Consider the following 15,112-nt stretch of genomic DNA (forward strand, 5'->3'; position numbering starts at 1 on the left):
TGTCAAATTGTTTGCATGTAATGTAAGATAACTACAGGCAAAAAAGTCCTAAAATGTTTGTAAGTATGTTTCATAAAATTATGGTCTACAAAATTGCCCCTTGGGATGGGATGGGGGGGACATTTTCCCTCCTAGTCTAAAGGGGATCTTGAAATACTGTGCATGTTTGATGAGCTCAATCCATAACCTTTTCAATAATAAGCAACACTTGATATTTCTTGAGCAAAACTTTGTCGATTGACTTTATATATATATATATATATATATATATATATTTCTGGTTACCGTGAGCGAGATCCAATGGAAGGTATGAAGATTAACGCAGCTAATAACAAATAGAAGGCCTCGGAGATTTGGTGATGAAAACTGATTATAGATGCTCGTCTATATTAACAAATGTGAGTGCTAGGTTTGCAGATTATATTGTACATTTGCAAAAAAAAAATCATTCTTTATCTAACTCTATTTTCTATTTATGTTTTGAAGCAAACGCATGGAAAACATATAAATTAAAGTTCATATGTTCTATTCAAAGAAAAGATTTTGATTTTATTTCATATCGTTACCACAAAGTGAGCAACTACACTTGTAGCTTGATTAAGGAACAAGTCGGAAAAGGTCGAAAAAAGTAGTGTTTTTCAGAAAAACATTGTTATTTCACTGTTTCAAAATGCTATTTTATTGTTTCAAAATAGTGAAATATCAAATTTATTTCACTGATTAATCTCTATAAACCAAAGGAAAACATAAACTTAATAGTGTAGATTTGTTGATTTCAGTGTCATATTGTATTACATTTTACGAATGTCATAGAAGCCACGAGTTTTCATCAAAGGGGAGTAAATACAATGAATTTATTTTTTTCGGTATAATTTGAGTACTATCAATAATAAAGAGTTTTATTAAATTTCAAAGAAAACTATCTCTATGATAATCACGAACAAACTATTTTCTATTTAGTTAAATCAAGGTTAAGTAAGACATTTGCTTACTGAAATAAGCTACTTAAGCCTGGTACGCTTTAGATCTTCCGTGCTATTGGGACCCAAGTGTTGTTTTTGTGGAGTTCCTCGAGTTATGGATACTACTTATCATATAACAGTCTTATTTACGACTGATTGGTCTCAATTATTTAAAGTAATACGACGCTTCACAATTGAATACACATATAGAGCAAAACGAAATGTACAAAAGCATTATTGAATATGAATTTCGAATTCAATGGTTTGTGTAAAAAGGCCTTTTGATTTGATAATAAAGTGAACAATTGCAATCAATATCTACACATGTGAACCATGTTCTGTAATATAGTGCGCAATTATGCTACAGATTAAAATTTAACTATCTAAATTCAATATTTAAACTTCTTTTCCTGTTCCAGGATGTTGAAGTAGTGCAGGTACAAATTTAATGATCATGGCTTATTCGCTAGCTAAGAGTCTACGCGATACCTCCAACCAAGACAGATGGACAGAGGAAACGGTGCCTAAAGCTGCAGAGTATATTGAATTTACAGGCGACGACAATATAGGATTTACCTGGGTGGGTAATGTGGATAAAAGTGGAGATTGGAGAAAAACGTACAGAGCGGATCTAGCGATGGCGTATTTTGGAGGTACAAGATTTCAACCGGAAATACCTGTTTACTCCGAGGATGACGACGACGAGAGTGACTATGGAGACAGGCGAGGAAATGGATTAGGAGCAACGCGCGGCTCCAGCCACGGAGGTCCATACGGCGTATCTAGAGGTCAAGGTAACCCTGATATACTTGGAGCAACAAAAACCTCGTCCGGTTGGCGCTCAGTCGACCGGGGTAAGGATTTTCGTACAAGTGGGAGGAATGGTACCAGCAACCGAGATGATCAAAATCCTTATGATCCCAGGTTACCTATGGGAACATCCGACAGACATCAGCTTGGGTCTACAAATGGAAAATCATCGTTTGACAAACAGAATTTCCGTAAAACTAAAATGGGGAGTAGTGGGCAAAATCTCCGTTATACTCAAAATCCCTACGGAATGACCCAACTGTCGACTTTGAGAGAAGAGAGCGAAAGGGTACTGCCGGGTGGTTCAAGACCATACGATTATACGAACCCAGCTGAGCTCGACGGAATAGCCACCGAAGCCTACGATAGAAAAGATGGTTGGAAAACGATGATGGCAAATAGGAACATTACTGATAAAATTTACCGTCAGTTTGATCAGGTCAGTAAAGCCTTGCATATGATTATTGAATCTTGAAGAGAGATTATTCTAAAGCACAAAAATCGTCGAACGTGTGTCATTAGCAGTACCTCTTATGTAGTATGGCCACACATTCACTATATAATCATTATATACTCATTATATATTGACAACGGTTTCCGTTTTAGATTTCACTGCGTACCCACTGTTTGTCCGAGTGTATACATGCGGGGGGGGGGTCGGTGGGGGGGGGGGGTGATTGGTGGGGTAGTTGTCATGTGTGATGCGTTTTCATCTGTTAGGTGGGGTGGGTGAGGGGTCATACGTGATGCGTTTTCTTCTGTTGAGTGGGGCGTGGTGGCTAAGCCTCATATGTTTTCATGTGTGTGGTGGGCGGGGGAGCCGTTCAAGCTTTAACACCGGCAACTCATGACTCACTTTTGTTAATATGGGAATAAGAGCACGTTTCTTTTCAAAATAAGAAATATATTCAATGGCAAAGAACGTGCGTGTCATGTCTGTATAAAGAAACAGTAAATGAACATGTTTCCATGAACATAAGGCACGCAAGTCGGATATATATTTCTAGATTTGTTAGATTAAGTTGAATGCATTGAAATAGTTTTCCTCATACATTCCCGCCCGCAACTCAACTGGTAAGTTTCCCTGACAAAAAATGCGCATTGCCTGATTCGTTACGAAATATTGTATTTACAAGAATGTAGAAACATCCGATAATTAAAATGTTCAATATGTTTCAGTAGTGGCGTTTTTCACGTTTGCAGAACAATATAAATGTGACACAAGCATTCAAAATGTGTGCATCAATAAATGGATTCATTTCATAAACGTTTTAATTTAAATAAAATTATCCGAAAGATTTGCTTAAAGACGATTTTTAACTGTAAATTCTATAAAAGAAAGAACAGAACAGAAAATTAATTTTATTTGAAATATACCCACAAGGTACATAGTCATACAATATAAATACATTTACATAACGTGAAATCAACATGTTTACACATTATAGATTAGATACATGCAATGTCAATATATGTACATGAATAATTTACCATGATACGTGAACACATTAAATGTAAAAATAACAATATGAGGATGAGCTGATAAACTAATAACTTTATGTAATTGAAGTTCTAGGTTTAAAGCTGCACTCTGCCAGCTTTACCATTTTGACAACTTTTTTTTAATTTTTTTTTTTATCTTGGAAAGAGCCAATTTTTACGTAATTACTACACTCCAGTGATAACAGCCTGCTGACAAAAGATAAGATCGTAGATTTTTATATTTTTGTTAGAAAATAATTATTTTATGTCTAAAAGCGTTACTAACGGTTTTAAAAAATGCATAAGACATCAATGTTTGAACTTAAACATGAAAATTTGCGATCTGATTTTTTGTCAGCAGTCTTAAATCATTTCCATGCATTTTCGCATAAATTGTCTCGTTCCATAACAAAAAGTAAAAACATTCGTCAAAACGTTCAATCTGTGAGAGTACAGCTTTAAGAGATTTCTTTACATATTTGGATAATTAAATTACTTTTTTTCAGGCTTGAGTTCTATTAACGTTTACATGCCTGGTTTAACATACACATACACATGCATATACACATGCACATACACATACACATGCATCTCTTAATGTATTTCCTTCTGATATCTGTATAACAAGGACATTTCTTGAAATGTTATTTGCATATCTACTTGTGTAGATGCTTAATGAATGAGCAGACACTTAATATATACTAATATAACATCGTAACTTTTGTGTTAACACGTTCGAGTACTTACTTTTAGTACTATCATAAAGGTTAAGAACACTTCTCTTCTACCATTGCCATGGAAAAACCTGATTTGGCTATATTATCAAATCAAGAAAGCATACCATCTAGGTACAGATTAGAGAATATTATTTTGGCGCCATTTAACTGGGGATGTTCCGACCACATAACTATTGATTAAACATATCTTTATATATATAGGCCAATATGCTTTATCTGTACATAATGCATAAGCTTTTTTCTTATCATTAAAGTGAAATTAGTTTAACCAAGATGGTAATGCATTAAAATTGAAAAAATAAATATTTGCATCAACTTATAGTGTGTGTCTTTAAATAGTCGGTTCTAGACTTAATGTCTAACTAGTAACAACTGCCCCCAATATCACGAAAATACTTAAGTCAAATCTCAAACTCAGTCTCAACTCATGTCACCATATAAAAGCATAACATTCTTCAATATCTTGCATGTTTTATACTTTTTGAATGCATATTTTCTTATAGAATGTGTTGATAATTTTGTTTGTCAATATTTCAAAGAAAACTAATTCTACAGCAAAAAAATATTCGTGTATTTTATAAAGAATACACAATTGTACTCAAATACATTTTTGGCTGTAGATTTTTTTCCCTTGGAATTCGACCAAAGGCTTTTATCAACATAGTCTATGATAGAATGCGCTTAGTTTGAGATTTGACTTATTAAGTATTGTCGTGATATTGGGGCCAGCTCTACAACAGTTTACGTACATTTTTACGTTTAGTTTTATTCCAGTTTATACATGTAATCCTAATGTGAACATGTATTGGTAAATCCAAATGAGAGAGTGACCTTTCGGTACGTCTATAAACGTCTGTACGTGGTGGTTATCATCAACGTTACGATAATCGTTGTGAGGAGGCCATAAACAATCTTTGTCCATAAAGTTACATTTTTTGGTCGTTTGTGATCAATACATATAAAACCTGTAATTCTTGTCATTACCATACCGTTCATTAAAGGCCGTTTACATGAACACGTGATTTGTGGACCGCTGCATTAGACCGCGTCCGTAGACCGTGCCCATAGACCGCTGAGAACGGTGTTTTTAAAAATACGATACGTCGAAAGCATTTGAATTAGTACCTCCTTTATATGTTAATGGATTGGTAATGCAAAATCATATATAAAAAGCCATCGTCCCGGAGCGTCCGAATGCCTGTTTTTTATATTTGAAGATGTGAATTGGGTATATTACAATCTAAGAAGACCACGTTTTAGGAATCTGGGAATGTGTATTGACATATTTAAGTCGTTAACTACACACCACCAACGCCCTTAACACCGGCTTACGCAGTATGATCGTAAACGGGGTCGGTATTCGGGAAAATTCTAAAGTCATTTATTTACATTTAAAAAGACATTTTCTAAAATTAATTTTCTTCCTTATCATATGCTACAAAAACTTACTGGTTTCCGAATTACTTCATTTTCATTGCATTCAATGTAAAAATATGTTAAAAACTTTATTCTCTATTTTTAGTTGTTTTGATTTTGAAAATTTAGGAAATTGACTAAAGTTCAGAAACGACTTAAATTGTTTAAAGTTAAATTCAAGAAAATACTAACGATATTTTAAGTAAGATTTAATGATTTAAAAAAAACTAAATATAAAACACGTCGTAATACATTGAATTGTTACAGATTGCATTTCGAGTGTTGTCAGTTATACAAAAATAATTTGAAAGATAAATGCATTTGTCAAGCACGATTAACAGCATGATACGCATGAAGATATCAGACTGGATTCTTCTAATACAAAATTAATTGACTTTCGTCATCGTAATTTCAAAACACATAAAACCTGTCGCTGGATAATATAATCATTTTAAGGCAGTTTTTATTCCCAGGAAAAAAATATTGTTTGACTAATGTTATGTAAATGTTTGCAGGTCTTTTGTTAACTACTCAATCGAAATTTTATATTATTAAATGAGGAAGCTGTGTTTTTTCTGGGTGTAACTAGGTTTAGAATACAACCTCAATTTTCAGCCAATGAAATTGCAGATAGACAATCATTATGTACTAGACTTAATCATTAAGAATTTCAACTTCTGCGGTTGTTCAAATTCCGCCGACTGCTTATCATCCGGTACCCACTCCCTGCGTCAGATTTTGCGTTGACAATGTATCATCCAATAAGGTTGTATTCTAAGTCAGTTATATGACCTGAAGTAATGTCTTAATGATTAAGAAGGGCTCGTTCGCTACGCTCACTCCGCCCATTCTTTATTATTAAAAAACTACTTCATGTCATCTAACTATTACTTAAAATTAGACGCATCGACCAGGAAGAACGAGCATTACAAAAGAGACAAATCATTTTTGAAATACTGTTTAAACACGGAAGTTTTGGCCGCACCAACGATTCTTCTATTAAATATGTATTTACATTGTTTAACATTTCTAAAGACATTCAGTCTTCTGCTTTTGTGAATTATAGTTTACCGAATGGAAAATAAGCAATCGATTATCTGCTAATCACGTTATCAAAAGAAGGCATATATACTATTCCATAAATACCGCTGTTTAATTCCAAAGGTCATTAATACATGTATTTACCCTACCAATGCAATGCCGATTTTATACTACATGCGCACTAAGGTTTTTTTTAAATTGCAACGTTTACAAAGAATGCATACAAATATGTAATTTGTATTTGTTTAGATTTTTTTAAGTAGGATTGAAGAACAGGGGAAATCCCTCGTCTCGTCTGGTTTGATATGACAAGGTCGAAACACACCATCAAGGTGCATCGTCATTTCATAGCGTTTTATTACATTTCAACGAATCTTGAATAAAAGCGTTAGTAATGAAATACTAAATATGTGCCAAATAAGATTATTACTAACCGAACATTATGAAATGCTGTAAATGCGCGTATAATTCGAATTTATAACCACAATATAATATGTATAGATTATAGTCACGATGTTATATTATAGTGACAATGTAATACGTATATATTATAGTCATAATGTAATACATGTATGTATTTTTTATGGCGACAATGTAAGATGAATAGATAATAATCACAATGTTATATGTATAGATTATAGTCACAATGTAATATGTATTTATTATAGTGATAATGTAATATGTATTTATTATAGTGACAATGTAATATGTATATTATTATTATAGTCACAATGTAATATGTATAGATTATAGTCACAATGAAATATGAATAAAATATAGTCACAATGTAATATGTATAGATTATAGTCAAAATGTTATATGTATAGATTATAATCACAATGTAATATGTATAGATTATAGTCACAATGTATTTATTAAAGTGACAATGTAATATGTATTTATTATAGTGACAATGTAATATGTATAGATTATAGTCACAATGAAAAATGAATAGAATATAGTGACAATGTAATATGTATAGATTATAGTTACAATGTAATATGTATAGATTATAGCCAGAATGTAATATGCATAGATTATAGTCACAATGTAATATGCATAGATTATAGTCACAGTGTTATATGTATAGATTTTAGTCACAATGTAATATGTATAGATTATAGTCACAATGTAATATGTATCTATTATAATCACAATGTAGAAAAATAATTCCGTGATGCTTACTTATCAAAATCGGAAACTTTTCGCGGTAACTGCGCTCTTTTATTTAATCATATGAATTGCAAAACACATGGCAACAATATTCTTTTTATGGTTTAAAATTAAATGCACTAAGGTGTTCATTAAACAAATGGTTGATAATCACTTCAACATTCTAAATTATTATGCAACTACCTCAGCACAGGCGAAGATACCAAGGCTTTTTCCTACGGAATTCAGTTAGGGCCAATACCTGTGAATGTGTTGATCTGAAACGCAATATTCGAAAATGCGATGATTAAAACGCGAAACTACGATAAATATAACGCGACAGTACTGTGATGATAACGCGACGGAACGGTGGTGATATCGCGACAGTACGATGGTGATAACGCGACAGTACGATGGTGATAACGCAACAAAACGATAGTGATAACGCGACATTAAATGGTAATTACGCGACAGTACGATGGTAATATCGTGACAGTACTATGGTGATAACGTGACAGTACGATGGTGATATCATGACAGTAAGATGGTGATAACGCTAAAGTACGGTGATGATACCGTGACAATAAGTAGATGATAGCGTGACAGTACGTTGATAATGATACGACAGTACGTTGATGATATCGCGACAGTACGATGATGATAACGCGACAGTACCATACTGATAGCATGACAGTACGGTGATGATAACGCGAAAGTACAGTGATGATAACGTGACAGAACGGAGATGATAGCGTGACAGTACGTTGATGATATCGCGACAGTACGATGCTGATAGGACGACAGTACGGTGATGATAATGCTACGGTCCGTTGATGATAACGTGACAGTACGGTGATGTTAACGTGACACTACGGTGGTGATAACGCGACCGTACGGTGAAAATAACGTGACAGTACGATGATGATAACTTGACAGTACGTTGATGATAACGTGCTAGTACGAAAATGATAACGCGACAGTACGGTGATGATAACCCGACAGAACGTTGATGATAACGCGACGGTACGTTAATGATAACGCGACAGTACGATGATGATAACGCGACAGTACGATGATGATATCGCGAGATTACAATGATTTTAACGCGACAGTACGGTGATGATAACACGACAGTACGATGATGATAGGACGATAGTACATTGATGAAAACGCAAAAGTACGGGGATGATAACGCGACAGTACGATGATGATATCGCGACAGTACGATGATGATAACGCGATAGTGCGGTGATGATAACGCGACAGTATGGTGACAATAACGCGATATAACGATGATGATAACAAACGATACCAATTAAAAAAGGTTTCAAAACAGAATGCATCGAGCCGGAATCTCCGGTATTTGCAGATAAGACCGGACCCTCTTCATACACCATAAAGACAGATTATTGATGTGTTATGAAAAATATAAACAATTAAAAACAATTTGTAATTTTGGAAGAGTTTGTAAGTTTTTATGTATAAGTATTTACATTCACCGCTTTTGTGAAAGATAGTGACCCCCTTGTTAAAATGAACTCAACGAGAATTTACCGGAAAGAAAAAAAAAGATATTTAGTCTACTTTTACCGCATAACAAAAATACGTAGTTACCGGAAATAACATAAGCGACATCGATTGTCGCCGACATAACATTGTCAACGACGATTTATCGATTGTAATCGATAATCGTTTCATCACTAGGTGATGATATCGTGACAGTATGGTGATGTTAACAATTCAGAAAGGTGATGATAACGTGACAGTACGGTGATGATAACGTGACAGAACGGTGATGATAGCGTGACAGTTCGGTGATGATAACGTGACAGAACGGTGATGATAACATGACAGTACGGTGATGATAACGTGACAGTACGGTGATGATAACGTGACAGTTCGGTGATGATAACGTGACAGTTCGGTGATGATAACTTGACAATACGGTGATGATAACTTGACAGTACGGTGATGATAACGTGACAGTACGGTGATGATAACGTGACAGTACGGTGATGATAACTTGACAGTACGGTGATGATAACGTGACAGTACGGTGATGATAACGTGACAGTACGGTGATGATAACTTGACAGTACGGTGATGATAACGTGACAGTACGGAGATAATAACTTGACAGTACGGTGATGATAACTTGGCAGTACGCTTAATCGGTGGGATGGTACCACTCCCCGCCGCTACACTGCAGATAATTACAATAACACATTGGAAATGTTTTCTTTAGTGTTTTGACAGTTTTATAATATCTCTGATATTTACAAAAATGCTGATTAGTACTATGCCAATTAACAAAGAATGTTGATTAATGGTCTTTTGTTACGTACTGGTAACCTAGCAACGATTTTGGCCGAAGTGTGAAGTGAATCAACAAGTTGTTTATTGCACTATGTTCTGATGACGTGACAGATTTATATGGTATTTTAGCATGGTTGATAGAATTTTGAAGTTTTTAAAATAAGATTTCAGGCCAATTTCATATAATTTTGAAGTTTTTTAATAGCTCAAAAATCGGAAGATTTCGACGGGAAAGCGGTATGGCGTTAGAAGGGTCTCAAAAGCGGTATATTTTACCTACCACTGGTAGAGTTCATATGTCTGAACATGTATTTCATTTATAATAACGAATTAATAATTTAAAACAACAACAAAAAACAATATTTTTAACATTTTACAAAAGCCTCTCGATCCGACAACAAACGCCCCATCAATTCCGAGATGTATTTCGGAAGTAGATTTAAAACGGAATCAGAAAACACTGTGTGTAAAACGGAAATCTTACTGGTATGAATATTTTCTTCTTACACAATGTGGTAAGAAACACAAGAAAAACTGCTTAAATCGCTTAATCGGTGGGATGGTACCACTCCCCGCCGCTTGCGTAAAGACACATTGCATTTGACGTCGGTTTCGAGCGCTGTGGTTTTTGAGTAATTTTTTTTTTTAATAAAAATGTTTTCCTTATTTTTAGACTATCTGCGCATGCGATCAGGTAGTCTTAAGACCGCAAACTCCAAAGAACTACTTCTATTCATGTCGTTTTAACCCATTTTTTTGTCTAGTTTTTTTTTTACTATGTTTAGTAGCAGAATGACGTCGAAACCATAAAAATAGATTATCCGAGTATGAGTTCTTGCTTGTTCGGCTATTTCCGCGCTGTATTTCTGTATTCCGACGTTTTATTTTTAGCAGAATATAACTATTTATAGATCGTTATATTTATCAGATTAGTGTGGGTCAAAATAATAGATGCTCTGGTAGGAAGGTAACATACTGATATTCACTCTGAGTTCAGACCAAGATGTTTTAGAAATTATTACCGACCGCAAGTGTACCATCGCCTACAGGGTTTGTTATTATAACCTTGTGTGACCATGAAGCACGCTTATTTGTAAGGGTGTATTTCTAATATAACTTTTATGAGATAAGAAACAAAAATGATTGTCTGAAAGTCAAAATACCCGTATCCCAGGTTTCGCGTTGCTAATGCTTCAAATACTATGATTTGCCTGCTATACAAAAACAAAATACTATTCATTCTATGATTTTTAGGCGTATACTTTTCTAATAAGATGTTCACATTTTTTGCGTAAAAGCTTCGTTCAGGTGTATTCTTGGCATAGTTTTGGACATTAGCCTTTCAATTAATTCTAACACACATTTCCTGATATGACAGTGAGTTATGCATACTTTTGATGAAGCAAAGTAGTTCGGACTTAACCTGTAAAACACCCAAAGAGTGCGAAGCATTCATAACAGCACTAGTATTATTTCTACACAGATACTTACATAACACAAAAATAACATTTATTTATCAATAATAATTGAAAAGGCACAATCATATTCCAATTCTTAGAACGGACAATTTCTGATAATCTAGAAATAGTTTCAACTACATATTAACTGACTGATTTTCTAAAAATAGTTTCTACATACATTAACTGACCACATGTTTGCCCCAACCGCGGGAAAACGACCATCTGATAAGCTCTGCATTTTCAATCGGATAGAAATTATTGCTAAAGTTATTCGTAAAAATAAAATCATTTTCCTTTAACAGTTAAAACGTGTATGTTCATAAAACTTGCAGAACGTATGATATATAATCAAAGCACTGAAAATCTTTAGAAGCTATTGAAAGGGGCATGCATTGTCAGGGGCGTAGCCAGCGTTACGCACTTACGCATGTGCGTAACATTAATTTGAAAAATGAAAGGTCGAGGGCTAAGCTAAAAAATGATATCAGAATAAAAGGAAGAGCAGCCAAAGAAAACGTTGCTTCCCTGTGATAGATAGCTTTCTGAGCCGAAATCAATCACTTGGTAACTACAAAGTCGGCGGCCTCGAACCTATTAATCCCTCCAAATACACCTCAGAGCTCAACATGTTCGTTCCATTTTCCATTCTTTTTCACTGGGTAGACCCCCCCCCCCCGAACCCCCAACCGGCTACAGGGATATTCCCCATCCCACATCCTCCCCCTTTAGTGCGTAACATTCGGTAAAGTCTGGCTACGCCTCTGATTGTATCTTTAAATAAATGGGGATACGTTGACTTAAGTGATAAGCTGTGCATCTTGAATGGAATTATTGCTGAAGTTGTTTGTAAAAAATGATTTTCCTTAAACAAAACGTGTATGTTCATTAAAGGAAATGATATATGATGTATTGTATTTTTCTATCGTATGATATCTAATAAAAGCAACGAAAAATCTTTAGCATGCATTGTCACATTAAATACATGGGGAGGGGGGTTTACGACGATTGAAGTGACATTTACATAAACAAAATGACACAAGACGCCATAAAATAGGTAAAGATGTTATTATTTCCTCGCCCAGTGTGGACAAAAGCGCTTTTGGCCCTCGGCACATTTTTCACTTTTATCAATGTGCCCTTCACCCATTCCCATAGTTCAAATAAAATTTGCAGCTCTCACATATTTGCCCGCAGATAGTCTTTCAGCGCCTCGCGCTTTGATTAATATATATTTTTACTTCCGCGAAAAGGCCACTCAATAGCCGCACTCAAATTTCGCTGCATTGTCACCATTTCTTTTATCTTCATACTGGCGTCGCCCTCCATTGTTTAGGATTAAAACCCACATAACTGATATTACAGGAAACGGTATCATGTGACATGCCCAAAGAACGTGCGATATGAAGTAAACACAATTAACCTACCAAAAGAAACCAATGACCTGAAGACTATATATATTCTGCATGCGCGAGCGGCTTTCAAAGTAAAATAGCCTATATATGTCAGTCTTTGTAACTTAAAGACAAGCGGGTGGCAATATTGGCACTATTTAACGTGAAAAAGGGAACATGTGTATGTTTAAATATCGCAAATTATCCGCATGATACTTATTGCGTGATAAGAGCTTTGCCTACTGATTATCGTTCTGATATTAATTCGAAACCCGATGGATCGAACTCGATTTGCTCGAATTCCTCGATGGCTCGAACTGAATGTTAAGAACCGATTTCTTTATCCTGAACGCATGTATGCCCGCTTGGCTCGAACTTTACAAGGCTCGAGGTATGTTCACCGATCCTAGGAGTTCGAGCCAACAGGGTTCGACTGTAAATAACGCATAAACGAAAAATAATAAAACTTACCCGGTGGAAGCTACACGTCTGTTGTCCCGAAATTGACTAGTGATTTTTACATTGGACCACAATTCACACCAAGAGAACACAATTAAAAGGCTTGGTTGTTCACTATAAGAAAATCAAATCGATGTATACATAATAATCAGCTACTTGCGGTACAGTTACAACTCGCTATGTCGAAGTAGTTGGGAACGCGGGAAATACTTCGAAATAAAGAACCATCGATATACCGAAACACAAAACATGGGTAACTATACCAAACAAATACGAAAATTCCAGACAACAGTGTTCGACATGTAGGAATTCGTCTGTATAACCAAAACTGCATTACAGTCAAAACCCGTTGGCTCGATATCGCATTGCTCGGTACATCGAAGAATTTTGGCCGGTTCCTGGAATATCGAGCCAAGCGTTTTCGCCTGTATATGATAATGATTGTGTATTTATAAACTTGCTGCTTCCAGATCAAGAGGAGATGGGCCCCCAGTTCAGGCCTCAGTGAGACTGGCTCGGTCAATAAGTGGGACGAACAGAGCACGGACACATCTTCTACCGAAACCCGCTCTGACAGGTACACACCTTCAACCTTTGTCAGTTTTCATTTTATAGGGACGAGGCACCAGATGATATAATTCAACAAAAAATGTCAAAATCTTACATATAAAATTGATATCGTTGTCTTACCACTGATGTATCACACAGCTTACAACGCATGCTTTTTTCGCATTTTTTACGCATTTTTTTCAATTCGAAATTTACTAAGGTTGCCTACCACGTAAATCCCAGATAGTTTGAAAATAGCGTTGATATATCAATCTGTACCCATAAAAATACATGATTCAAACAGGGAAACCATTATGGTCAGATGAGACAGCAATATATATTCTTTCAATCATGTATTATCGTCCTCTTACTAGTTCACATATACAAAGCCTGGCTTGTTTTGAGGAAATACTGTACTTTTGCCGATCTTTGGACGATTTGGTGGCTAGTCCCTTTAAGGATGGATAATGAAAAAGTTATGTTGAAGTTTTTTTCTTGCTTTTCGCTGGTCAAGTTGCTTTCCTCCGGAAACCCCGGTTTTGCCCACAACATAAGACTAATCTTTAAGGTAAGCTCGTGTCAAATGTGCGTAAGTAATATAATGTTGTAAAAACTTGTTTCACAATCGTTGTTAAATAAAAAAAGTTTAAACTAAGAGGCATAATGTACCAGTTAATTGTAACCACGCCCCCACCCCAGGTCAGAGGGTATATCGGGGATAGCGGGGGAAATGGGTCGTTTTTACCTTCCTGATGGCCCCGCAGTGCCGAGTGAATCCGGTGGTTTTGTTTACGCGCCGAAAATAGTGGGTAGAGGGTCGTGGCATTGTGCCGGGAAATAACCGTTCGTTTAACGAGATCAAAACGCATGCTTTAAATATGTACATTATAAAAGGCTTTACCTAGGATGTTTCCGGGGTAGCGGGGTCATTTGGCGGGGATTTTACCAGCAGTTTGTAGACGCAGACCGGGGAATTCACCTGGGATTGGCTGGACCCAAAATTAACGTCCCCGGACCTGGGGGCGTGGTTACAATTGACTGATGCATAAGGTGCAAGACCTGACAGACACTAAACAAAAACACAACGTCACAATACAACATAGGGCCTTGTTCAGGATTTGGTCACGTTAACAACGTTATAATCGCCATCCTCATTAACTTTTAAACGTCAAATAGTTGATGATGTTCTGATATATTGTAATTAAATAAGTACCACTGAAACAGCTGTCTTAAGGCACGTTACAAATACTTCCGATCATAAGATTAGTGGCATGGTGTCTTCATTAAACTTACAGAGTATTTAAAATTTGAAAATTAACCACAATGCAGTTATCAAC

General features: G+C 35.6%; 1 protein-coding gene across 2 annotated transcripts in view; it reads left to right on the plus strand.

Annotated features, from left to right (window-relative positions):
- Nucleotides 1-1,248: 1,248 nt before the first annotated feature.
- The window catches only part of LOC128220215 (sushi, von Willebrand factor type A, EGF and pentraxin domain-containing protein 1-like), a 32,543-nt gene continuing 18,679 nt past the window's right edge, over nt 1,249-15,112 (plus strand). For both annotated transcript variants that reach the window (XM_052928503.1, XM_052928504.1), the window contains exons 1-2: nt 1,249-2,211; nt 13,697-13,803. In XM_052928503.1, the coding sequence (XP_052784463.1) occupies nt 1,411-2,211; nt 13,697-13,803 (908 nt within the window). In that variant the 5' untranslated portion in view covers nt 1,249-1,410. The remainder of the gene's footprint in view (nt 2,212-13,696; nt 13,804-15,112) is intronic.

The sequence above is a fragment of the Mya arenaria genome, chromosome 15 (genome assembly GCF_026914265.1).
Source record: "Mya arenaria isolate MELC-2E11 chromosome 15, ASM2691426v1".
Lineage (NCBI taxonomy): Eukaryota > Metazoa > Mollusca > Bivalvia > Myida > Myidae > Mya > Mya arenaria.